Source organism: Lynx canadensis, chromosome E1 (genome assembly GCF_007474595.2).
Source record: "Lynx canadensis isolate LIC74 chromosome E1, mLynCan4.pri.v2, whole genome shotgun sequence".
In the NCBI taxonomy this organism is placed as follows: domain Eukaryota; kingdom Metazoa; phylum Chordata; class Mammalia; order Carnivora; family Felidae; genus Lynx; species Lynx canadensis.
Genome location: NC_044316.2, coordinates 30599628 through 30627011, shown reverse-complemented (window position 1 = coordinate 30627011; position 27384 = coordinate 30599628). Strand labels below are relative to the sequence as shown.

At 42.0% G+C, this 27384-nt stretch overlaps 1 protein-coding gene across 3 annotated transcripts; it reads right to left on the bottom strand.

Annotated features, from left to right (window-relative positions):
* Nucleotides 1–1348: 1348 nt before the first annotated feature.
* Nucleotides 1349–27384, bottom strand: MMD (monocyte to macrophage differentiation associated). 3 transcript variants are annotated; one of them, XM_030295490.1, is made up of 8 exons: nt 27103–27384; nt 22225–22447; nt 19639–19720; nt 15897–16057; nt 12923–12997; nt 11073–11174; nt 9184–9253; nt 1349–3231 (listed from the first exon to the last, which is right to left on the bottom strand). In XM_030295490.1, exons 2-8 carry the CDS (start codon nt 22377–22379, stop codon nt 3031–3033), a joined length of 846 nt encoding a protein of 281 aa, XP_030151350.1. In that variant the 5' UTR covers nt 22380–22447; nt 27103–27384; the 3' UTR covers nt 1349–3030. The 3 variants fall into 3 exon arrangements, with proteins under 3 accessions (XP_030151350.1, XP_030151352.1, XP_032446963.1); XM_030295492.2 differs by lacking the exon at nt 22225–22447; XM_032591072.1 differs by lacking the exons at nt 22225–22447; nt 27103–27384 and adding an exon at nt 20671–20857.

The following is a 27384-nucleotide window of genomic DNA, read 5'->3' as shown; positions in this document are numbered from 1 at the left end:
TGAAGGCAGCTCACTAGGGCTTGGTAGCTCCTTGCAGCAGGAAGGGGTGGGGGGAGAGGTAAGGAAGCAGATCAGGGAGTGGTGACCGAGGCAGAGGTGACAGCTCTGGCTGGCTGGCTGGATCTGAGGGTGACACGAATCAAGGATGGGCGTGTGGCTCTAGCCATGCCATGAACCAAGATAGGGAATGTCAGAGAAATGGGCTTGGCGGTGGGCGGATAAGGAAAGATAATGAACTCAGTTTGAGACAGGCAGAGTGAAACGTGCCGAGGGGCCATCTGGACAGTTGATGAGAGAGGTCTGGTCTTCAGAAAATACTTTTAGGCTGAGGATACTGATTAGGAAGGTAGAGAGCACAGGAGTGGGCGGATGCTCTAGAAACAGATGAGGTTACCCCGGTGGGACTAGGGGACAGAATTATAGGGAATAATAATGTTTCAAGATACTTGGTCTTCAAGATTAGGTTTGATGGAGGGTTGCCTGAGGGTCTACTGAGGCTCTAAACTGCATGAATAGTGTTTTCTTTCCCATGGCCATTGCAGATGAATTTTCAGTTCAAGTTTCTTGACTGGTTTGTTTTTGCTGGCTTTGAAAATGCAGTGGTGTGGGGCGCCTGGGTGGCGCAGTCGGTTAAGCGTCCGACTTCAGCCAGGTCACGATCTTGCGGTCCGTGAGTTCAAGCCCCACGTCGGGCTCTGGGCTGATGGCTCAGAGCTTGGAGCCTGTTTCTGATTCTGTGTCTCCCTCTCTCTCTGCCCCTCCCCCGTTCATGCTCTGTCTCTCTCTGTCCCAAAAATAAATAAACGTTGAAAAAAAAAAATTTAAAAAAAAAAGAAAATGCAGTGGTGTATGGTGAGTAGGAGGCTTTGGAACCAGAGGGACCTGTGTGCCTGTCCCAGCTCCCTGACTCTGGAGGAAGGAGTCGAACCTCTCTGACGCTGCACTGTGGAAAAGGGAGTGAGCTCGGACATTCACACACTTGTTTGCGACATGATGTAGGTTTGGTTGCTTATACAAAAGTGTGTAACCTCAGCCTTGCAATGTATTCCATAAGCTAAACCAAAAGACTTCTCTTCGTAAAGATACATCATTTATAAAATTTACAATCTTTAGCATATTTTAAAGTGAAATGTGTGCTGATTTTAATGTTTGAGCTAGCTCTGGCATTTCAATGATTAAAAAGTGGGCTAGAAAGTTCTAGAGGACAGGGCACATTTGTTTCTCTTTTCATCCTGACTTTTCAAAAGAAAAAGAAAAAAGGCGAGTATACAGATTACAACGCTAGATGAGCTCAAGCTCTCAAAAATGCATTATCATCTCCACAGTCATCTAATTCAGAGACAGTGGAACAAATCCAAGTAACAAGTTTATTCTAGTCTACAGCACAATTTTTTACATACATTTTAGTGGTTTTGACAGTGTTACTTTTGAGCAGACTTTAAATTCACAAAAGTTAATATATTAAAAACAGAATACACACAAAACCACAGGCATCAGGATGGTCAGAATCATGCAGGTAGGGGTGGTCTGGTTGGTGTTATCACTGGGTGCCTTGCCTGTTTAAGAATTCACCAGCAAATACCAGTTCTTCCCAAATGAGAGAGTTCTACATATGCACACCCAAAATAAACCCTCTTTTGAAGCCGCATCAGTGCAAAACTTCAATGAGTAAGCCTAAATGTTTCATCAAACCAACTATTCCACTGATTAAACCCAGTACTTGCAAACAGTCAATACCAGCACCAATCTAAAGGCAAGGTTATTTCATTTATTAAAACACCAACAGGAGATTAATAAACAAAGCAACTAAGGTTAATCTTAATATAAGACACTGAGGGCAAAAACCAAAAATGATATATTAAATACCACTCCACTGAGCTAGGACATAACCCATGAACTACAGATGCATGGGTTTCTATCTGTCAAACAATGCTTTTAGATATTTTGCTACGGAAAAGAAAAAAAGTAAATCAGGAGATGCAGGGGAAAGATAGGAATGTGAATTTGTGCATCTAGTTCCACAATTGAAAATGAGTACCAAACTGATAATAGTAAGCTAAGTGACAGTGACTTCACTGATGGGCACCAAGCAGGCAGTACCACTATTCACTGTAATTCATAACACTCTTCAGGAGTCTCACGTGGATGGCCCCTCCAATAATACCATCATAACACAGACATGAATGCTCATCCACTGTTGAAAGGGACCCTGAAGAACACATAGCAAAGGCATAGAGAAAAAGTTGAGTCCTTTGAAAAAGTTAATGATATCAAAATACTTTTCTATCACTGGTAAACCAAACGAGGTCAAGTATATGGCCCAAAGCAGCATGGAATTCAGAGTCAGAGGTTGGCAGAAAAGTTTGGAAAACCGCAGTTTTTAAAAATTGGCAATTTCTCTATGCTTAATAAAACTATCAGAAGAGGTATAATGTTTGTTCATTTGTGGAATGTTGACAGCTTGCTGCAAAAATTCACATGAATGAGGAACCGCAGAGATGCGCTTCGATGAAATATTCTTTAAAAATTTACAAAAAACGAAACTTTCTATTTAAAAAATAACCATGTTATGCCAAGATGAAACATGGTAAAAGTAGTGTAAGTTCTGTCCACGATTCTTCACACAGCTAATGGGAAAGTGATAGAAACAATTTTCTCCTAAAAAGGAAGCTTTGTTATTGCACTGACTTTTACAACCTGACCTAGTAATTTAGAAAAATCATGTAGTAAAATCTGTAAAATTAAAATACAAAATTCTGTTTTGTAAACATCAGTTGGCCAAGTCTATCCAGAGTCCTTCATGATAGTGGAATGGAATGAATAATTAATTCACTACCTTATTTATCTGCTGTGAAGAGGGAAATTCCAGAACACAGCTTTTATACTTTCACAGTAATTATATTCAAAAGATATAAAGGAAGTCAGTGCAGTTGTCTTTGTCTTTTTCCCTCTGTGCAACCTTCGGCTCTTACCCCACTCCCAAGTGCCATAATTGAAATAATACTGGTTTCGAGACCTAGTACAGATTGGTCATAAATGTCGCATAAAGTCTGTAGGACTGCGATAAAGGTATTTCCAAATGGCATAGTAATGTACCGCAGCTGCCGTGGCCACAAACAGGTGCCAGATGGCATGGGCAAATGGAATGATGCCATCACTCTTGAAGAACACAACTCCCAGGCAATAAATTAAGCCCCCACAGGCAAGTTCGTGAAGTCCATCAGTGTTATTCTGTCAACAGAGGAAAAAGAGAAAGAGGTTTTGATGTTACTCGATGTGACAAACTAAAGAGATAATTGCAATTCCCCCTGAGCCTGCTGATTTTCTAGACAATGAAGTAGCTGCACAGGCTGAATCCCGGTCCGTAATCATGAACTTAACTTAAAAGCCTCTCATCCATCAACCTGGATTTACCCTGGGGGTTGACCATCTTGGACTGGAGCAAGCAGTCGGGTTACGGAACCCACACTCTACTCATCTACAGCATGTTGAAGCAGATTACAATCACATCCAGACATGGGAATTCATTTTAATAAAGTATAATCCTTGGCTTTCATCTTCTCCTTTAAGAGCTTTCTTCCCTACTAAGGCACGGCCACACCACTCCATTTAGAATTTACATCTGGGCCCGGAGTTTCACTTCCCTTATCCTCCTCAAACGCTGGACCACACCGATTCCTTTTCTGAGACTCCCCCCCCTGCTTGTGTGAGCTTACAGCTTCCTTATGGCTGACACAGGAAATCAGAGCTACATGTGACCTCGGAGATCAGAGAGCGTGTAAGGATAACATACTTCCTAACCTTCTACATGTTGCCAGGCCTTTTTGTCTGTGAGCCTGGGCGTTTCTTAGCTTAGCAGGAAGTTTTGTGCTTTAACATAAAAAAGAGAATTTTTAGGTTGCTCTTGGTTTTCCAAGACCTCAGCCCATCTTCAAAATTAAACTGGTCTGTGTGAATGAGGGAAAGAGAACAGAGGCAGGGTTTGGTTGAGGTGGGGGGGGGTGGATTGATGAAACAAGTCAGTCCCCTGGATTCCTGAGGACTAGGAATAGAAAAGTCTCAGGTTCTGCAAGGTGGTGGAAACCTAAGCCAGATTGTGGCGAGGCCCTGGAAAGGGACAGGTGTGTGGGTGTCCCAGAGGCCTGGGCACTGATGACTGCAACCTTGTGAGCCCTGGAGCCTTGGACTGCAGCCAAGTCCAGCAGGGAGCGTGGGAAAGCTCTAACGCAGCCACCAACGTGAAGGGGTCCCATGTGCCTAGACAGTGGCAGCAATGGACAACCATGAGCCAAGAACCAGGCATGAGGACCCAGGGCCACAGATGAGGATCAGTCCTTTCTTCAAAGTTCACATAGGCCCCCTGGTTTTTGTAGGATCAAAAGATGGGGAAGGAGCCAACCCAAATCGACTGATTCCAGATTTTTCATTAACCTTGGTAAGATGGAAAGTCAGCCAGATTGATTTTTATCAGAACAAACAAAAAAAACAAAACAAAAAAATTCCAATACCACACATTTATCATTTCCTAAAGGTTACAAAGCAATTAATATCCATTAATTATACAAAATCCTCTGGTATGTGCATTAGGGGCATTTTTTTTCTAGAAAGTATTCATCACATTTTTAAGGAGGCATATAATTCCTAAACAGTAAAAGCCACTCATCTAACATAACACAACCTCCTCATTTTAGAGATGAAGAGAGTAAAACCAGAGGAATGAAGTAGCCTGAACAAAATCATAGAGCTGGTCACTGCCCAAAAGATACCACTCTTCTTCTCTTTCTGCTAAAACAATAAGCATGAGACCAAGCCAAGTATACAGGTTGGTTCTGACATAACATTCTGTTAAAGATAGCTCCCTAAGACACCACATTTATCAACTTTCAAAGAACCAGACCATAGTTAATCCTAAAACACATTTTCATCATGACCCATGTCATTACTTTGTTACAACAGGCACTGTTTGAAGCATTTCCATATATTTACTCAGTTAAGCTTCACAACCCTAAATTAGGTACTATTATCCCAACTTTACAGATGAGAAAACTAAAACACAGAGAGGTTTCATAATTTTCTCAAGGCCACATAGTTTTTAAATGTCAGAATGGGGTTTGAATCAAGGCAGTCTGGTTCCTGAGCTTATATTCTTTTGGGGGGTGGGGTGGGTGGGTGGGAGGGATGGGTCATTTTTTTGACTGATGATTAATTTACAGGGTGTAATGCATAAATACTACATGAACACCATGGGTTTTGATAAATGCATACACCTATCTAACCCATATTCCTATCAAGATAGATAACTACCCCAACACCCCCTCCCAATCCTGGACAATCTCTTTCACCAAGGTAACCATTATTCTTACTGCATTAACACAGACCAAATCTGTTTTAGAACTTCACATAAATGGAATTATAATGTATGTATATTTTTATGTCTGTTTTTTTGTATTTGTGAGATTCCTGCATGTGCTTATGTATATCAATCATTCCTTCCTTTTTATCACTTAGCATTCCCTTGATTTATTTATTATAATTTGTTTATCAATTCTTCCCATCTGGGGCTTATGGAGGTCTTTCTGTATATGTTTTCATTTCTGATGGGTAGTACCTGTTGAGTCATAAGTTTATGCTTAATTTTATAATAAACTGCTAAACAATTTTCCAAATAGTTATACCATTTTATACTCGCCGGAACAATGAATTAGGGCTCCAGTTAGTTCACATCTTTGCTAGAATTTGGTGTTGTCAGTCTTTTTGATTTTAACAGTTCTACAGGATATATTCTGGTAGCACACTGAGGTTTTAATTTTCATTTCCAGGATGACTAATGGTGTTGGGCACTTTTTCAAGGGCCTACTGGATACTTGAGTACATTTCTTTGTGAAGTGCCTGTTCAAGTGTTTTACTCATTTTTATAGGACTGACTATTACTCATTTGGAGTGTTTTATATATTTCATATACATGTCTTTTACCAGATACACATAGAGAAAGCAACCGCTGTATTTTCCCCCAGCCTGTAGCATGTCTATGCATTTTCAAGTTCATGGATCTCTTCTTTTGCAATATCTAATCTGTTGTTAAACCCTCCAATGAATTTTTTTCTTAACATATCATTTTCAAATCTAGAATTTCCACTTGGTTCCTTTTTTATAGTTCCATATCTTTTCTGAGATTCTTCATTTGTTTACTCATTATGTTTGGAAGTCCTTGTATGTAAATTTCAACATCTCTGTCCTCTTTGGATCTGTTTCTATTGACTTGTTTTTCCTTAGGTGTGTGGTGTCACCTTTTCTTGCTTCTTGTTTATCTAGTATATATTTATTTGAATAAATGGACGCAAGCTGTTGGAGTACAGATTCTGTGGTCTTCCTTTTAGGAATGTTGAGTTTTGTTCTGTAGGCAGTTTATGTACAGAGGATCAGGTATATTTGTTGTGGCAATTCCAGGGCAGTCCTCACTCTAGACCTAGAGCAGTTCTCCTAAGACATGAAGGTCACCTTTCTAGGTTCGGTTGAACACCTGAGTTGTTCAGCATGGCCACTCTGGCTGGCTGGACCCTGATTATCTTCCAGCACCAGGCACCTCTGGAATCTCAATAGCTACTCTTGACCTGGGCATGCAGAGTCTTGCCCTGTGCAAATCCAGCTTAGTATCTGGGCAAGGATTCAGGGAAACCCCTTTGTAGATTTCTGGAGATGCTTCTCTGTGAAGCTCCCTCCTTTCCAGGATCCTAGCCCAAAACTGCAGCAGGCTCAGTAGCTGAAATGCTGATTTCTGTTTCTTCCATGCTGACTGCTGCTTTCTGGCTCCCCTTTCTTTTGTCGCAGTTTGGAAAGTGTCCCCAGGGAGAAAACTGGGGCGAATTTGAAGCTCATGTTTTGGTTTCTGTTCCCTCAAGGAATACAGTCCTGTGTCTGCAGTCCAATACCAAGAAACAGTTGTTTCATCTACTTTTTCCAGTTTTATATCATTCTTTATGGCATAAGAATAAGTCACTTGGTTCTGACCAGAACCAAAGCTTAGAGTGTCCAGTCTTACTGTTGTTAGTTCATATGGCTTATGAGTTTCTTTTTGATCTGGTCTCTGTCTAGCTCTCCAGCTTTATCACAAGACTTGTGCTACCTGCATACTTACCTACCTCATGCCCAGAGGCACACTCAAACAGGTGCACACCCTCATGTTCCAAACAATGAACTATTTTCAATTCTTCAAAGGTGTTAGTGCTTTCTCCTCTCAGGGCTCCCTTCATGCTATATTCTTTCCTATTCCACTTGTATCATCCTTACTATCTCTAGGCCCTTTTTTGTCTTTATGAATCAGCTTGAACACCATTTCCTCTGGTGCTTGGCTCATGTGCTCCCACAGCAGCCTACACTTTCCCCAAAGACATAAAAACTTCATGATAGTTTCTTATTGAACATGAATTGTAGTTTCCTGCTTGGTGCTAAGGTCTATGGGGGGAAATGTGAGGATTATCCTGTTTGACTATCATAAACATTAGTCACTGACTACTGCACAACTTGTGAAAATGCCAAGATTTAGGCTAGTAAAAATACTGGAGAAACCTGCTCTTATGGTAGCCAGAGGGAATTTATTTGATGTCCTACTCTAATGATTAGTAACCTACACATACAGACCTTGCTTAAACTGTTTTGGGTGTCCTGATTTGCCCTCCAATGAGATGGCCTGCAAGGCAGATTTTCTCAATCCATTATTCATCTCCTTCCCCTCACTACTCCCTGTTACCTTTACCAACTAAACTATATGGATTTCTAATGCTAGGTAATTATTAAAGCTACCATAAAGCTCTTTAATCCTAAAGAAACACAACTTGCGACATTCTCATAAGACATATTACTGAAAACAGCAAGCAAACCTGTAACTCCTAAACCTTTAACAGGTATTTTGGTGACCAGGGCAGGAGCTATGTACATTCTTATAATATGCCCATGAGCTCAGGAGTGAAATGGTAGATACAAGTCTTCTGACCTCTATAGACTGAGAAAAGAATTCAAACTGGACACAGTGTGAGTTCCTTAATTAACAACATAGTGGCTAATGCCAAACAGTGTAGAGCGTAGGATACTGGAGCTGATGGTACGAAGCTAATGGCACAAAGTAACCAGTTGGATGGGATCACAAGGCCATAATGCTGTTTTTCTTTCAAATTGACAGAGGGGTGCCCAGGTGGTTCAGTCAGTTAAGATCTGCTCTTGATTTCAGCTTGGGTCACGATCTCATAGTTCATGAGTTTGAGCCCTGCATCGGGCTCTGCACTGACAATGTGGACCATGCTTGGAATTCTTTCTCTCTTCCCCTCCCAGACTCGAGCTGTCTCTCTCTCTCAAAATAAATAAACTTAAAAAAAAAAATTAACAGATAGGGCCGCCTGGGCAGCTTAGTTGGTTAAGCATCCAACTTCGGCTCAGGTCATGACCTCATGGTTCATGGGTTTGAGTCCTGCGTCAGGCTCTCTGCTGACAGCTCAGAGCCTGGAGCCCGCTTCGGATTCTGTGTCTCCCTCTCTCTCTGCCCTCCCCTGCTCGTACTCTCTCTCTCTCTCTCAAAAATAAATATTAAAAAAAAAATAAAAGAAATTTTCAAGCAAAGTTAAAATAAAAAAGCACTTTTCTAAGAAAGAGAAATAATTTGACTTAAAACCAAGTGAAAGAAAAGTAAAAGTGAAGACTTTTGGGAAATATTAAATAAAATGTTCACACAACTGAGCTCTTCTGGTCCCTCTAATTCTTAGGATTTAAAAAGTCAGTAATTTATAGTTTTTTCATTTTAAGACATAAAAAAATTTACCCTCTTCTGTGGATTTAGGGTTAAGACACCATTTCAGGCAGAAATACCCCTCCACCCATAACCTCATGGGTTATGGTTATGGTTATCCAAAAGATAACATAACCCATGAGGTTATCCAAAGAAACACATACAGAAGATTACCATATGGAAAGAAACACACTTCAGTGTAGAACTTCTCTAAACTCCAAACAGTAGCTAAAACAGATTGTTGGCGCTTTGCTATTTACATACTTTTTCTTTGGAGTCTCTAGTTAATGGACACGTCATAATTTCAGAAAGAAAAACTACATATCGTATCTATACACACATGAAGAATCCCAGCAATTAAAAAGGAAATTAGGTGAAATAACTAAAATTATGAAGCCATTTCTTACCATTGATGTCACCACCAAAGCTGGAGAAAACCCCATTGTGAGATAGAAAAAGAGCTCAACCACCTTATACCTGCAGGATAGAAAGGCAGTTCATTTTATGTATTCCTATAATACCTAGTCCAGTCCCATACCAGCTTTCCCTTTTTTCTTTTGAAAGAGAAATGCAAAGTCTTCAATTATCCCAATGAACCGTATTTTCCCAGTAGACCATTAGGGCTCTAATTAAAACACTATAGTTGAGTGACAGTGAACTAGCATTCCTCTCAGGACTGAAATGGCATCAAACTCCATTAGCAACTTGGAAAATGTTTTCTGCCAAAAGGAGTTACTGTTGCATCCAATCCACCATGCATTTTCCCGCTTCCAATCTCCCAGTGTTTGCCCTCATTACTGCCCCAATCCACAGCTACAAGAAGCTGAAATTATCATGATGGACAGGACAGGGATGCCATATGGGGCCAGGCTTATCAGTGGCGGAGGGGCAGGAGCCCTAAGGAATGAAGAGCATACAGTTTTCTGTCTCTTTATTTTTCATCTGCACAAACTCCCAACTTGTAAGGCTCATCCCATGAGGCTACAGAATGTCGAAAACACTAAGAAATATACTCCACTGAAATTTAACTTGCATTTCAGCCTAATCAAAGGAGGCTCTACGTTCCCTGGAGGCAGGGGCCAAATTTCATTTATGTTTGGATGTGCAAAGCCTACCACAGTGCCTGGCACTTTAGGCACTCCCTAATATCTGCCCAACTGAATGGCCATAGGTGACTCACATCTCATTCTCCATGTTTTATACTCAAGATTCCACCATGAAGTAACCTTATCAGGGACCTGGGGAAGAATGGGTTTGTGGGTTTGCTTTACATTAGGAAGCCTGGAATAGGAGAAAAGATAGTTGTTTTACTCTACTTTCTATTTTATCCAAGGATGTAAGTTAGGGGTCCGGGCCCAAGAAGCAAACTGTTCTCTTGGATTTATATACACTACATAACACCACTCAGAACTGCTAATTGTAGTGAAAAATGCATTTAAGTGAATTTCAAAGTCAGAAGTTAGTGAAAACTACCATTTTCTTCTGAAAAGAGAAAATAATACTTTATGATAAACACAACATGTTCAATTCTGAGAGCCATTCTGCCAACAACAGGTAAGCTAATAAACTGTATTCAAAGACAATGATTTCATGCTTGTGGGTTTCTCAAATTCAGGCATCTGAAGTAATGAAAAGAGCCATGGAACAAGAACTAGGACACTTGGGTCCTAATTCTACATGAATCGCTAATTTGATGCACATCCTAAATGTTCTCATTTTTTTTTTCTTAACCATGAGGCAGGAATAGATGACTTTGAAGGTCTCCTCTAGAGCCATCATGCTAAATCTCAACAGGCTTTCCTTTTTATATTGCTTCAGATTTCTGACTATGGGCAATGAATAATGGGTTAAAAAATGTGCCCTGTGATTAGGATGCCTCTCCAAATATCCCCTTTCTCAGGGAAGCTTAGTTTGGAACATCTTCTGGGTTCCTGTCTAGATAAGTGTTGTTCTTATCTGTTATCTTCAATCTTCATAGAAAGCTTGAGAAGCAATTACTTTTCTCATGGGCTAAGCGTAGATTACAGAGAATAAGGCTAAGTTCGCTGATAAGGCCAGTCACCTGAGGATCGTCCCTCAACTGCTTCCTGTCACACGTGTGCCATTCAGTTCTTTCCACAGCAATCTACCAACAACGAATACCAAATGGTTTCAAAGATTTGTTAAAAGCAATATATATTCTATTTATGTATTTCTACTATTTTGAGGTGCAAATATAAAGCAAATTATGTTGTAATGTCGATAAAATTTAGGCAGTTAATTTTTAAACTATCAAATGTAAATTACGTTCTCTTACTTTTCATGGTAGAGAAATACATAAATGGTTCCTCCAGCTGCCATGAGCCAGATAAACCAACGCATATGAGATGCCAGGGGTCCAAGTTCACGGAGATTTAACCTAAAAAATGTAAACATGACAACAAAGAACAGAAGTGATAAATGAAGGGAATTCACAGGACCCGTGTTTTCCTCTAGGCCTGAAAACTGGGGGAGCAAGCGCTAGCATAAAACCAGGAGGAAAAGGCATTCAACATGCCACGGAAGTATTTAGGCAGTTTGGGCAAAATTAATAAAGATAAAATTGTCAGTTGACCTTTAAGACTTCGAATTGTTCCAATGTGGTTTAAAAATAGAACCAGCTAAAAGGAGGTATGAAGTGAGTCCCATCACACCTGTGATGCCTGACTTGCCTTATAAGGCAGACTGCTGTCAGATTAGCTTAATTCTGATAATGTATCTGCAAGCGGACCGCTTACAGAGCTTAATGAGAACCCTGAACAAAATCCTGAGCCAGGATCACATACCCACAGCGGATACCTAATACACAGACCAAGTATCTGCATTACCAATCTCTCAGCCAAGAGAGAACATGAATTAGCCCAACGTATGTTATGAAAGACATTTGGTCAGAATTTTAACTGTGGACTCTTGTAAAGCTTGAGTTTTAAGATGCTGCAAATTCATTTGTACTCATTTCATATTAAGAATGGACATGAGAAGAAAACCAAACGTTATTCTGATTGGCTACGACTACAAAACGATTATTTCCAGATGGAAAAGGCACCACCTGCCTATTGAAAACTACATGAAAACAAGTTCCTTACTGAATATTTGATTCCTCAGCCAACTTTAAAAAATTTTATTTACTTAAATTGGGGAGCACTTCCCCAAAGCCTGTAACTGTTCTCGCTCCAATATGATACAGACCTATAATTTAGTGACAAGTATTAGAGAGGGAACACACTTTTTACTCCAACAGACAATTAGGTTTCTTTTTAATGATGGATGCTGCGTAAGTCAGAATGTAGAGGCCTGTTGTTTCTAGTGACTCTAGCAGTTCATGGCACAACATGAATTTCTGAGTGTTTAAAACTGGATCATGTCTTCATAGAGGGAATCGAATGTTCCTTTAATTTAGGTTTCAAGGCAACAACAGATTCTACCTGATCTGTACCAAAAGAGCAGAAAGATTAAAAAAAAAAAATGAAGAGAATACTAGGTATTTTATTTTTTTTTAATATATCATTTTTAAAAAAATAATCTGTATGGCCAGTGCGGGGCTTAAACTCACAGCCCTGAGGTCAAAAGTCACACGCTCCACCCACTGCGCCAGAATACTAGATATTTTAAGCAGCTAATTTGTTTAGTTCTTCTACTCATATAAGCTAAAGAAGTAAGACATGTACTCCATGTATAGTAGCTACCGTGCTGTGAAGTGAATTGAAAACGATAAATTTCAAAAGCGAGCTTGTTTTCCTCACACGTATTTACAGCATTTCCACTTAAACAATTAGATGTCCAAGTATTATGAACAGCAGCAAAAGCAGAAAAAGAATGTGGAAAGCAAGGGTGACATATTTCAAAAGACAGAATGCTACCTACGAACAAGTTCTTAGCGCTTCCTCTTGAATAACCCAGTGCCAGGTATGTATTCTGAACAGCAGTAACATTCTCCCCTTAAAATCTGCAATCTGACCCAAGTAAATAAAAAATTTAAAAAAGCATGTATGCATGTGTACTGGCAGGGGGTGGGGAGGGGGGGCATATGCATGGGGGCTGGGGCAGGGACCCGAGGAAGGGAGGGAAGGGGGACAGAAATTCTATCCCCAAAACGCTACCTTCAAAAATAGAAAGAAGGTATCTTACCATGGAGCGTAAGAAGCAGCAATGAAGAAATAAATAACCATTCTATCACACATGTGAAAACAATGTTCCACTGTCCTAGTGGGGGAAAAACAAGTTAGCAAGTTTTCAGAAAAGTTTCAGACTGGCAGCATGGGTTATCACTCCACCGTGTTGTAATTTCCATTCCTGTTCTAGTTCCTTGGGGCAGTTATAACTTGGCTTTCAAAGGTGTTTTTAATATTATGAAGCCACAAGTAAAAGCTTTACATTACTCTTAAGCTTGCCCATGCGATACTCACCATATTTGAGATAGAGTAATCAGGAACTCCAAAGTGGTTAAAAAACAAACAAACAAAACCTGTCTTTTCTGAGGTTTTCCATTTCTTTTAGAGCCTATGTAACTGAGAAAGAAAACTCCTCGAGGGCAGACCACCCCTCAACCCCTGTCATAGTGCAGGATGTGAAGTGGTTTTTCATGCCTTTTTAGAATACCTTCAAAGAATGTTTCACTTCAAATAGCTTAATGTAGATGTAAGTTGTAATAAAGGAAATTCAGAAACTAACTTAGGAACAACAATGACAAAAACAAAAACAAATAAACAAAAAATTAAGAGGCATATTTGCTGCAAGCAGATAGCCACCTGGATTTCTAAATGAGTTCCTCCTTCCAAAACTGAAAATTCAGGAAGTGTACAAAGATCTGGCTCACTGAGGTCTAGTCCCCAAATGGATTAGACAGAACCTGCCCTTTACTGAAGTGATTTAAAAGTGTGAATGCACTGCATCGTCTTGAATCCATTTTCAGTGTCCAAGTGGTGAGAGCTGTGATTTGGTGGAGTGCTACTGTTACATTTTTCCTCACCACACACACAATGTCGACCAAAGCAAGTTGAGGACGTTTTAGTCACGGTTAGCGTTAGTCATGTTAGTGGAAGCAAAATAATTTAGGTCACAGGTCTCAAAGGCTTACACTACATTAATGCTTCTCAAACTTGACTGCATATCACCATCACCTGGGGAGCTTATAAAATAGTCACAAACTCCAGTCCAGAAGATTGTAATGTATAAAAGGGCTAGAACATGGGGTAGGGGATGGAGGGAAGAGAGGAATCTTATTATTATTATTATTTTTTTTTTTTTTTAACTCTTTGGATGATTGTGATTCCTAGCCAGGTCTGAGGCCTTTCTGATTCTGCTCTCTAGATTATTAGGCTCTTGTTACAGAAGGTAAAGTCAGACCTGTAATGTTACTCAAGATCCATGACCGGCTTCTCTGACCCTTACTCTCCACACAGGGAAAATAGACATAACAACATTTCTATCATAGAGTGTGTGTGAGCATTAAATGAGATCACGTGGACCATGTGTTCATTAGCATAGTATCTAGCACATAGTAGGTACTCAATAAATGCTCATTCCCTTGCCTTTATAAATTAAGGCTGTATTTGGATCTATAAAAAAATGAAGACAGAGCAAAAATCCACACGTGGCTCATGATTCTAGCAGTGCTATTTCAAGATTCAAGAGAGCCTGGTTTCTGTGACACCTTCTTCTCCGGCCCCTGGGAGAGAGCCCTGAATACTCAAGTATGCATCTACAACTCTTTATTGATTCAGAAGTCTAGACATCAAAGCCAAGTCAGCCGAGACAACCACAGGCACTGGGTTGTGCCAGGACAATAACGAAGTGCTCTGGCCTCTGATCTCTGTGACAGTGTGTGCTGGAGAGACGGGTACTTTTGGGGCTCTCTTGTGAGTATGCCTCAGCAAGCCCTCATGATCCGATGCTGTGGTTTCATTTTTGGCCCAAGGAACTGACACCTTCTAGGCAAAGGTGGCCGGCTGGTAAATGTAAGCAGTACTGAGAAGGGTGTGGTGAAAAACTCCTCAGGACTGGGAGTCAGAGGTCCTGGGATGATCAGACACTGCTGGGGGTCACTGACCTGGGCAAGGTGGACCACTTGTAAGCCTCAGTGTCCCTTGGTGAAAATTAAGGGGTCTGGATTAATGACCCCTAAGAATCCTTCCTGCTATGAAACTATGACTCCACACATAAGGAGACTGGTAATCATCTCACGAACCTCAAACCCTGTTCTTAAATACTGGATTGTCTGAATGTTTGAGATTTTTTTCTTTGGACATTCTGTAAAACCGAAAGCTATATTCTATTATGTTAAAGCACTCTAAGTCTGCTCGGAATACTCCTTTTCTGAGAAGAAGTGTTGTGCTTTGGGGTCGTACAGAATCTATTCCATAAGCAACTGAATGGTGTGCTGCATCTCTTGTATTCCCCCAAACTAATCCTTCACCCAGAGGAGGAATGCTTTTATGTCCTCGTTGGGAGGCTAACGGGCTTGGTATGGTTTGGGAAGTACCTGACAGCTAATTGTAGCAAAATCTGTGAACTCTGTTTGAACAGATACACAGCACCCAATTCTGGAAGCTGAACTTTGCAAGACAATAAACCCAAACTGTAGCAAATCTCCTTACATTACAAAGTCCTGGTCATTTGCAATTTTCAGATGATTTTGGCATGCACTGTCTCATTCACCTATCACAGAACCCTGCAAGTCGGGCACTGTTAGTCTCATTTTAGTAATGAAGACACAGAGGTTCCGTGGGGTCAGGGGACTTCCGAAAGGGTAAGTGGCAGGGCTGGGCTGACTCCAAGTTCACTGTACTCTGTCACTACCCCACAGCTGCTGCGTTCTTAGGGCATCCTTGGCGCACCCGACAACATTAAGAAGTCTCAGGATTCCACATTGTAATGCCTGGGGAAACAGTGCGGTTTTGTCGGCGGCTTCTGAGAAAGGCCAGCTTTCTTAGATACATATGGGGGTCCTCAGAGTATGTCCAATCCATAGGAAATTTCCTGAATACAAGGCAAGAAGACATCTAGCTCCTCTACTGCTTCAACCTGACAAAACATGCCAGTACGGGAGGCTAACCTGAGTCAACTATTCTGATCTGTTGAAATAGCGTGCTATCCACGGTACCTTAAGTGGCTCTTTTTCCATGATACAATGTGAAATACTGTGGAAACAATGAAGAGGGCACAGAGGCCCATTCCATAAATCCATGCAGTTATCTTTTCCCAGCAGTCGTCAGACAGCCGATGGAGGAGGGCACTGCCCACAATGGCCGGAACAATGAGGAACTGAGGGAAAGGCAAAGAAAAGTAAATATCCTGGGTTTTCCTAAATTGAGACCTTTGTTAAAAATACACAGGTTTAGCAGGGACAATTTTAGAAAGATAATTTTAAACATTTGCCTCTCCTGGATAATCCTCACCAGAGCCACACTGAGTTGTCAGCTATGGCTGCTCAGGGCCCAGGAACCGTGCCCACCAGCAGGTACTGAAGTCAGCAGTAAGATGTGACATTACTCAGTTGTTGCAAAGCAGATGTTCTTTATCCTGATTTCATCACGGAAGAACAGATTTCATCCTATTGTCTAATGTGATTTTGAGTAGGTACTTCAAATATTCAAATGCCAAGCATATACCCAGATTTCCCAGGGAGGTCTTGCTTTTAAATGTTCTTTCCTATTTCCCCCATGAACTACTGACATCTCAATATTTCAGCAAAGGGTTAAGCCAATGAATCGAGTCAATAAGTATCCTAATGCGCACACCACACACACACACACACACACACACACACACACACACACACACACAAATCAACTGGGCAAGTCATATGTCCCAATTTTTAGTTTGGATCATTCCACCAATTTGGGAACTACTGCAAACTGAAAGCATTTTTGGGTTATTTCATTTTTAATAGCACCTTTCAAGTAAGCAAGGGTAATCCACTCTCCTGTCATCTACTCGAGTAATTTTAAGAAACCAGAACCTTACAGGGACTTTTGTTTCCTGTACCATAGTTTACACTCCACATGGACACCGATTTCAATATCTGTCGTAGGAGTATGAGTATGACTAGTGAATTTTTTTCTTTTAAAGACTCCATCTTTTAGAGACGTTGTAGGTTCTCAGTAAAATTGAAGAGGAGCAAACATTTTATATTAACACACATCCTCAGGAAAAAATAAACTACTTTATTAGATATTAGAGTACACGTACCTGGCAAAGAATGCAAAATTGAGCAATCTTCTCTCCACACCCCCATCACCTACTTTTGCCCTCTTCCAACAAAAATATCCTATCCCCTAGATAAGATCAGCACTAAATATTCAAATGCTGAAGTTTTCACTGGCCCAGACAGTATGAGAAAAATCAAAGACAATAAGGTAAGTTCTTCATAAGACAGAACTTCATTTATTCTGAGATTATGTCCTTTCTACTTTTTCATGTTAAAATACCCTCTCTTTAAATGAAATGATGATGATGGAAGAAATGTTACTGCTCTCTGAAATTCAAAAATTAGGGATACAGTTTAGTAAAGTTTAATAAGGTGACATTTCTCTTCTAAAAAATTAACATGGAGGTTTTGTCAGTTTTTCCCTAACTTTGTTTTTTACAAGTATTCCTTAACTTATGACATACCCAGAAGACACGAGGGACCAATCTGGTCCGTCTCTAGCAAATAATATTCCTAGAGGTGAACGGTGCATCTCTATAGCCAAACTATGATATTTAAGTAGTTTAAGTGCTCGATATAATGCTAAGTAAAAAACACTTCGTTGATTACTTTTATTGATCAGTGGTATGGAAATTATCAAGGCACTATACCTGTAACTTTCATCAGTGTTTTGTAATTGGTAAATAGAAAAAAATAATGGATATATATTGGAGCAATGAGTGAAGGAACAGGCCACATAAATTATTATTCAGGCTTTTATATTCCTTATATCCTAATCTTGCCCTAGATTTACATACATACATACAAGCACACAACTTTTTCTTATGGGTCTATGGGCAATTATCTTCAGAAGTAATAATTTACTTTTAGCTGTTAAATTCATCAAACATCTGGTCAAGAATAAAAGCTGGATATCCTGCAGGTTTGGGAGACAATCAAATTAGGTGTGCATTCTTTTTTTTTTTTTTTTTTTCAACGTTTATTTATTTTTGGGACAGAGAGAGACAGAGCATGAATGGGGGAGGGGCAGAGAGAGAGGGAGACACAGAACCGGAAACAGGCTCCAGGCTCCGAGCCATCAGCCCAGAGCCCGACGCGGGGCTCGAACTCACGGACCGCGAGATCGTGACCTGGCTGAAGTCGGACGCTTAACCGACTGCGCCACCCAGGCGCCCCAGGTGTGCATTCTTTAGTCCAAGTTGGTACTCTAAACATTTTGACCCTCTGGTGAAAGCTCACTTTACATAAGTGTGTCACTAAAGTGAAGACAGGGGTCACATCAAGTCTAGAGAATTCCACTGAATCTTTCCTGTCCCCAGAATCTAAGCCATGGGTCTAAGGAGACTGTCCACTAGAGAGGTTACTCCAAATTTCATTATTGAAGCTCTTCTACAGAATCCAGGGCAAGCATGTCAGCTAGTAATTTTTCTCATTAGCTAGATTCAAGCATATTAATGATTTAAATAAAAGTCTTTTTAGCACCTAAGGCACAAGGACATCCAGTGATAAATGAGGATGATGTCTCAGTATTAAGTAATATGTGAGTTCCATCATTACAGTACATAAAACCAATGCTTTACAAACTTTGATTTATGCTAAGGAATGACCAAATGGTGTTGTTCTATTAGATTATAAAGGAGTCCACTGGAAACCACAAAGTTTATTTGGGGGTTATTTGGCATCATTGTTTTGTTACAGAAAATACTAGAACTATTCTTTGGGGAAGATTAAAGACATGAAAAGGCACAACTGGAATTCAGGCAAATTAAATTCTTAAGACATATGTATGTAACCTATATATTGTACTAACGTTGTCTAAAATAATTACATTAGCCTATTCTAAACACTGGTCATGAAAGGATTAAATTGGCCTCCTTCTCTATTTTGTATCTTCAGACTATGCAGCCACAATCTTTCCTTCAAAAGTCTCAGTAAATGCAACTTTCAAAGGGAATAATGAAGCCATAGATAAAAGGAAATTCACAATGACACAAGAAAATGTCAATAATACATTAACAGGAAAACCATGAAAATACATGTTCCTGAACACAGCACGCAAGTAGAAGAAATGTACCAAAGTGTTAATTTATGTCTGGGTAGTTTTGTTTTTCTTATATATTCTTCAATATTTTATAAGTTTTTTATAATGAGCATGTTTTGCTTTTTAAGGAAAAAAAAAGTTCACTAAGAATTTAGGGATCAAATCAGCTTTTCCTTCAAGATATGAAATAATATGGGCACTGCAGAGGTTGGGATGGTGTGCCTACCTGTTTCAAGGGATCATTTAGTAAGAAAAAGCACCCTTTTCATCAAAACCGTCAACTCTCCTGGCCACACGAACACAGTTGATCGTCTTGAAAGGGTGATTCACTTCATTTCAGAGGTGACAGTCCTCATAAATTAGTTTTCTTTGGTTTTCCCATAACTAGAGTACTTACTACTATTGCTCTTTTAAGGAAGATCTTGTCAGAGAAAGTCAGTTTAGGACCAACATTGCTGACTGTAGATCAGAGCACTCAAAGCGTTCGACATGTTCACAGTTTCTGGTAACATGACCCAGCACTGATATCCTGAGAGCGAAGGTCACAGAGGTAGGCACATCCAACTAACTGGGCTGAGGGGACTAAAGATAATAGCCCGCCCTCCCACCGGGGCCCTTTGGGAAGGATGCAAAAGGCAGACAACGCATACTCACTGCATGCGTGTAACAGTTAGCAGCATGTTCGTAACAGGTTGGTTTGTAGCGGCCATTGGCTGGGGCCCGGTGGTTCATGAACCTGTCCAAACAAAAAGACATCACGTGAAAAAGCTCAAAGCGTGTGAAGAACAATGGGGAAGGCTGCCAATATTGTTTGGTCCATTCTAATTGCAGAGGGGACTGCTGGAAATACCTAGTTACGGGAACAAAAACAAAGCCACCAAACAGGTGTAAACTGAGCCAACAATCATGATCTGAAAGCAAATGCCTTAGTTCACTGGATTAAGTATTCTTTCAGTTTAGTCAAAAGAAAAACCTTCTACCAACCAAAAGCAAATAGAAATCCTATCCACCCCCTTCAACTCATACCCCACCCCCATGCTAAAAAAAATTACAAAGAAAAAAAAGGCACAACCAAATCTTAAATCTTAGGGGAAAAAAACAAGGGAATTTTTCTAAACTTTAAATGCCTGTAGCTGCCATTTGATGAAAAGGGACACAATACAAGGTTTCAATTTTCTCTCTCAAAATGCATAAACCTTTATACATGTTGATCCTTACATCCTACATTCCACAATTAGCAGGCCCATCCAACTGGTTTCCCTATATTGTATTACCTGTGCCAGCACAGAGAGCTTAAATAAATGATGCTGGGCTGCGTCTAGGCTGCCTAAACAAGAGATATGTTTTTACCTGCATTCTTCCTGAATTAAAAGTTTGCTTCCAAATCCAAATATATGACTACTACCTGATACTCTGGCTATACAATTCAGATATACTTGGGGCGCCTGGGTGGCTCAGTCAGTTAAGTGTTGGACTTCAGCTCAGCTCATGATTTTATGGTTCGTAGTCCGAGCCCCCCATCAGGCTCCTCGCTGAAAGTGCAGAACCTGCTTGGGATTCTCTTTCTTCCTCTCTCTGCCACCCCCCTCCCCACCCCAAGTAAATAAACTTAAAAAAAAAAAAATACACACACAAATATGTGTATGTATCTAAATACCAATATCTGTTATACATATAGACACATACCCATATTCCACACTTCCCTTTGGGCCAACTCTGTGGAAACAAGTGCACAGTGAAAACCATGAAGCATTCTTCCACTTCAGTGTGTAGGTGAGGCTCTCCCCAAATCCAACCCACACCCGTGCCATGTTTTCTGAGGGATGCTGGTTTATTCTGTCTGTTCTGTTGGAAAAGGGGAGATGTAAGTTCAGGCAGATAAAAAAAAGCGGCTGCCTGAAAGAAGCAGATGCAGAGAAACCAACAGAGGTAAAAGAACCCCAACAGCCCGCAGGTCTCAGAGGCGCCACTGCATTCCTGGGCTTGGAACCTGCAAGATGTCAACAGCCTTTGCACTATAAATTACCCTTTTGCTTCAGCTAGTTTAAGATGGGGGAGCGGGGAGATTTTGTTATTTGCCACTAATGAGTTCTGACTAGTCACACCTTATTAATCGCCATGATGAAAAATGGTACCAGGCTGAACCAAACGGCAGAGCCAGGATGCCAAAAATTGGCTGAAGCACATGGTCAAGGCATCCTAATCAGTGCCTGGCGTAGGAACAAAAGACTAGCATTTTCTCCCTGAATTAAAAGGGCCTGTTATCCTTAGAGCAAATAAATAAAAAAGAAGACAGCAGTTCCTGTTAACCCAATATAGAGAGTTCAGATGGAAAATCCACTGGGGAATGAATTTGGGACAGTGAAGATATTTCACTTGCACCACCAATGAGTTAGTTATCTAACTCGTGTGCAGAATATGTACGGATTGAATGGAATTCGCCAGATGGTCTGAAAACTGTTTAACAGAAACGTGCAGTTAACAGCTTCAGATTTTATCCAAGACATTCTCGCACATACATAAATAAATCTTTTTCTCCCCTGATAATCCTTTAAATAATTTTACTAATTTCCTAAGGGGCAAGAGTGTTGCTACAGAGCTGTTATTAGTAAAGGGGAAAATAATTGCACTCTTGGGAAGAATGCTTTCAAAGTGTCCCAAGCATTCAAGGATCTACCTCATCATTACCCCGAGACATAACAGAGCTATAAGTCGCATAACCTATTAGGAATTATATATATATATATTTTTTTTCAATATTTATTTTGAGAGAGCACCTGTGAGAGTGGGGGAGGGGCAAGAGGGAGCGAGAATCCCAAGCAGGCTCCATGTTGTCAGCATGGACATGGGGCTCAATCCCATGAACCATGAGATCATGACCTGCGCTGAAATCCAGAGTCTGATGCTTAACGGACTGAGCCACCCGGGCGCCCCCCTATTAGTAATTTTAAAGGGTAAAGAACAAGATGGTGGAGGGTAGATTGAGAGTGTTCTGTTTAGGGTGCAGTAAGTAGGGTTTGTCTACCCACCACCAGGCTGAGGACTAAAATAGCAATTTATATCTCTGGCAGCCCAATCTAAAAATAGTCAAGCCATTACACAGCAACAGGGATAGACTTTCACATTTTCTCCTAAAAGCAAAGAAGCTGGGTGGCCATGTTTATGACAGCTTAGTCCCTGCCCACCCGGAATCACTCAGGGTAAAAATAAACTTGTAAGTTGTAGAGAAAAATATCCCACCCATGTGACTTCAGGTAGTCTCTCATGGACAGAGCCAGATTTGCTTCTAAGACCAGCGAAGAGCAAGTCTGCGAGGAGCCCATCACTGTCTGGGGCTCAGTGAAAACCATGGCACAACATGTTCTGCTGGGAAACTGACAGTGCAATTTGTCCATTTGTCTCTGATCTGCCGGGGTACAATCAAGCCTCCAACATAGCCTCCTGAAGAAATCGTTCCTAAGACCTAAATGGAAAGGCAGAAGTAAAATGCAAATCAACGCCCACACAAGGAACCTATTCTATTCTCTTCCTCCAAAAAGAATGAGAAAGGTCCTCAAGTGTTACGGAAAACAGTGCCCATTTATGGAAGCTGCCTCTACTTCAGGCGGAGTAACTCTAGAAGAGAGTTTCCAGAGTGTTTTACTGGGTTTGAGGGAAGGCGATTTAATCCTGGGCGTGGGAACCACACTTCTATAAGGTTTTTAGTCACGTTTGTTCATTCATCTCCTCACTTTCTTTCAATACTCTCTCTTGCTTCTCCCTTACTCAGGGAGAAAGGTGACAAAACTTCAAAACTCTGGAGAGAAAGAACAGATAGCCCAAAGCACTGGGCCTTCTGAGAGACTAGATCCGCATCTCATCTGTAGATCTCTGAGGCCCAAGGTCAAATCCCAGAAGCTGTCTTTGATTCCTAGGTGTTCCCCATTCTCCAAATACAAGTGTTGTCAATACCACTTCCAAGTATACTCCAGATCAGCCTACTCTAGACAGTTCCACAGACCCCACCTTACATCAAGACATCGACCTCTCTGATCTATAAAACACAAATCTCTTCATCAGTCTCCCTACTCGTCCCCCCATATACTGTCTTCTTCATTTGGCAGCCACAATAGTCTATGAAAACCAGATCATAGCACACACCCCAACTCTAGCTTAAAACCTGCCTTTGGTGGCCTGGGCCCCACCACTGCTGCAGCCTCAGGGTGCCACCTTCCTCCCACTTTCCACCCTCCAGCTACACCACCTCCTCTCTGCTCCTTAAAACACCAAGGTCTTGTCTGGCTCAGGGCGTTTGTGTTTGCTGTTTATTTCTGCCTCTAACGTTCTTCTCCAGAAGGTTCAACCCTCCTCACCTGTCAAGCTCAGCTCAAGTGTCAGCTCCTCAGAGGTTTTCCTGACCATCCTACCTAAAGTATCATTTCAGCCCTCCCCACCCCACCAGGGCCCTTACCAGAATTAGTAAAAATTGGGCTTTTTTCCCCCACTTTTGTATTTTTTATTTCATCTTTCCCCATGGTAATGTGAATTCCACGAAGCCCTTCTTGTTTACCATTTCTTTCCAATCCCAAGCACAATGCCCGGCTTACTATTGGAACTTAATAAGTGTTGAGTGAATAAATAGAAATTCTGGCTGTCGCTTAACTATTTTGTCTTAATCGAGAGGTATCCCCTTGTCAATTAGTTTCACTGGGGATCCAACAGGTTCTGTATGTAATAAAGAGAAATAGGCAGTCTTAAGGCCAAAAGAACCTTAAGTCTCATGAAAAGGCAAAGACCATGGATGTTCCAAGGGCTCTTTCAACATCACTTGATGGAGCAACGTAAGCCAACCCTGACACACAGCACCGTATTATTAGCCAGTTTATGAGTGAGCGTGGTGTGGTGTTCAGGAATAGTGTCCACTGCCAGAGGTGATGATAGTGGTGGAAGGCATTTAGTTTAATTATTGAATAAGAGAGAGGCATAAGAAGACTACTCCATGCCTGTAATTCAGTGTTCTGAGAACATATTTAAAAATAAAAAAAAAAAATTAAATTAAAAAAAAGGCAACAGGCTGTCCTGGAAGACATCCTAATGCTCACGAATTGGGTACTTTACCACGTTATCAGATCACAAGGCTGGGGCTGGGGAAAGGAGCATCCTTCTTGGATTTTCAGTAGCAAGGCTGGAGAAAGGGGTATATATATCAACACAATACAGTAGAGGCTCTGTGGACCCTCAGCCTCAGCGCTTTACACATGGATGCTGTGATGTGGGCAGGGAGACAGAAACAGGCGAACCGGCAGCGGTGGGTGGTGGAGAGGGACAAAACACTGAATTGAAATAAATGGGTCTGCCCTTTCCCAGCCATGTGATTTTGGCAAGTTCCCTTTTACTCTCTAGCTCGATTTGCTCTTCCATTAAATGGGTATAACATTTATCTTCCAGGGTTAGAGTTGAGAAGGAGACAGACGAGTAATATGCAAATACCCAGCCACTGCCTGGCACAAGTAAGTACTCAATAAATGTTAGCAGCTATTCTGATCAGTCAGGGATGCTGCCATAGGGAGAAAATGACTCTGGGTGGGGGGGGAGGGTGTGGAGTGAGACTCAAATGTGGAAGATATGCTCTGTGTCCCAGTGGCACTTTTCATATCCTAAACTTTTTGAGAAGCCATGCATGCATAAAACCCTCCACTTAGCACAGTGGGCTACACTTCCTTACAGCCTTCTGCGGAAATGGCAGAACCATAGAAGTTTATCCAAAGCCACAATGACCACCAAGTTTCTATTAAGAACAAACCAGCAAGGTGTTCATTTCTTGTAATTTAGGCACAGCCACAAACTACAGCCTAATGAAATGTTTTTACTGCAATCAAATGCTCTTCAAGGGAGTACCGATAAATCTATCTGGAGAAGCAGACACATGCATTCAAAGACAGTATGTCCTTCCCTCCAGTTTTTCTGTAACTTACCTGCCTATAACTTTGCTGAATGCTCAAAAGATACATAATGAACAAGGCTCTAAGGGGTGATGAATAGCACCCTCAACATTTTAATGTTGTAGACCACAAAAACCAGGATTTTTCTTAAATTAATTTGTATTTGCAGGCTTCATAACTAAGTACAAATTTATCCTTAGAAATGGCTTTCCAGTCTAGTCTGTAATAGAAAAACAAGCAATTACGTGATCACTCAATCTTCAGAGAAAATCAGGGTAGGTGTAGATGCCATCCAAAAAATATATGTTAAATATCCATTCCTATTGTGCAGTCACTGAGAAAATTACAAAGTCTATGCCACACCAAAAGAAAATACCTCTAGTTTTCATTTTTAAATGAAAGAAGTGGAGTGCAAAATCACATTACTACATTGATAATAAGGGCTGGATAAATTAGCATCCAGCAAAAAGTAGTTCAACCAACTGAGATAGTGGGATCCTAAATGAAGGTGTTTTTTTTTTTCTTTTCATTTTTCTGAAGATTTGTTTTAACGTTTGGGCAAAAAAAGGGGGGGCTTTTTTTTTTCTTTCTAAAGGAGAATTCAAAGGACAGGAAAGAAATACAAATTCAATCAAATAAGGAAGGGTAATTTCACAGAATATTTCCACTGTTCTCTGAAAACAGGAAGAGCACAAGATGTGCAAAGAAGTAAAACCAAATCAAACAAACCACATGCACAGGGCTTTACCAATCATGTCTCAATGCAGGTTCCTTTCTCCCTTAAGACCCCTCCAATCTTCATTCCTGACTTCAGTTCTAAAGCCAGACATCATGGTTCTTTTTTGCCTTTAGAAGCACTGATACCATGTTCCCACCTGGGGAATATTGCCAGGCATTCAACACCCTGAGTGATGAGCAATATTCAGAAGTTAATCCAAGTCTTCAAACTGATTCACCCTTCTAATGCCACAGCCCACCCCAACTCTTCCTATGCATTTTTGGCTCCTTTACCTTTGGGGCCTGGGGGGAGGAATGAGAGAAGCATAATGGGTGAGTGGGCATGGGAAGATTAGGAGGTTGGAAAGAAAAAAAAAAAAAGTACAGTTTGAAATTCTGAAATAAAAGGCAACGTCTAAAACCTCAACAATAACCTCCTTGGAGGATTTCATGCATTCCTTGTCTTCTTTCAAATTCCCATTACTGCACACCAAGCTTGCCTGCTAGTGAAGGTCTGGGAATGGGGCCACAGCTGACAGATTCAGACAAAGGATGGAGAGTGAAACACAGGGGAGATGAACTTTCACCCACTTAAACGAAGAAGAATTAGAAAAAAAAGCCCAGAGCTTCCTCTCGGAACCATGGGCCAGCCCCCATCCATGGCTAAATGGCAGACACCCGAGTCGGGACTAAGGCCACGGTGCCTCCCTAGGCTGGCGTTCCCACCAGCCCTCCAGTGAATGAGCTGACGGCCAACCTTCCGGTGGCGCCTCCTCGGTTCCTCCTCCTCGTTTCCTAACACAGGCGCCTCAAAGCAGCTCTTACCACCCGAATGCTAACTTGCCCCTTCGCAGTGCCCAACACAGCACCGCCCTTGGACGCTAAGCCAGCAAGCTCAGAGAACCAGCAAGGCCCGGACCTGGCTGGGCAAGGCTAACTCAGTGGAGCATGCCTCAGTTTCCCTGTTGCTAGGACCGATCACAGACAAAGCACTAAAACGCCCAGCACCCCGGTTTACGACAAATCAAACTGCAGGGCGCAGCGGCTACCCGACCTCTGTTCCGCGCGCCCCGGGAGCCCCCCACGCTGGGGATTTGGGGTGGAGGCCACAGCCGGGGTTGGCGGAACCGGGGTCGGCGTCTGCGGCTGCGGTTTGGGTCCATAGAGCAAGGCACGAGCACTTGCCGGGATGGGGGTCGGCAGGATGCAGTCGGGTGCGCAGTGGGATCCCGTGGGAGGAGGGCAGGCTCGGGGTTCGGGGTCCGGGAACCCGGGTCAGGCACGAGATCCCGATGCTGGGAGGAAGGGGATCGCCCGGGGACGGCAGGGCGGGGAATCCCCGGGGAGCTGGTCCCCGGCCAAGGCGCGGGATCCGCGGGGGGATGGATCCAGGTGAGGAGCCGGGACCCACGCCGGACGAGGCGGGATCGGGGACCCGCTGCCGGCACGGCCGGCGGGGCAGGGGCGCCATCCCTCTCACCGCTGGAATCGATTCTTGAACCGCATTGATCCTCCGCTCCTCCTCGGGGGCCGGGAGCTCCGTCTCGTCTGCGCCGGCGGCAGGGCGCGCGGCCCTCATGGGCTTGGGCTGCTCCGGAGGCCGCCCGCGTGCCCGGCGGACCGCTCGGCGGGGCAGGCTGGAGTGGGCCAGGCCGGGGGTCGGGACAGGGTCGGGGCCAGACCGGGCGGCTGGGGGCGGGAGGGAGGCCGCTTAAACGGCCCCCGCGCCTCCCGCCTCCCGCCTCCCGGCTCCTCCGCCCCC

Excerpts from the sequence above, each read along its gene's own strand:
- MMD (XM_030295490.1), bottom strand. The coding sequence starts at position 22,379 with ATGGACAAATTGCACTGTCAGTTTCCCAGCAGAACATGTTGTGCCATG. Across the intron at positions 9,254-11,072 it reads GTATTTCTCTACCATGAAAA|GTATAAGGTGGTTGAGCTCT; the intron begins GTAAGAGAACGT and ends TCTATCCTGCAG. Across the intron at positions 3,232-9,183 it reads CTTTGGTGGTGACATCAATG|AATAACACTGATGGACTTCA; the intron begins GTAAGAAATGGC and ends CTCTGTTGACAG.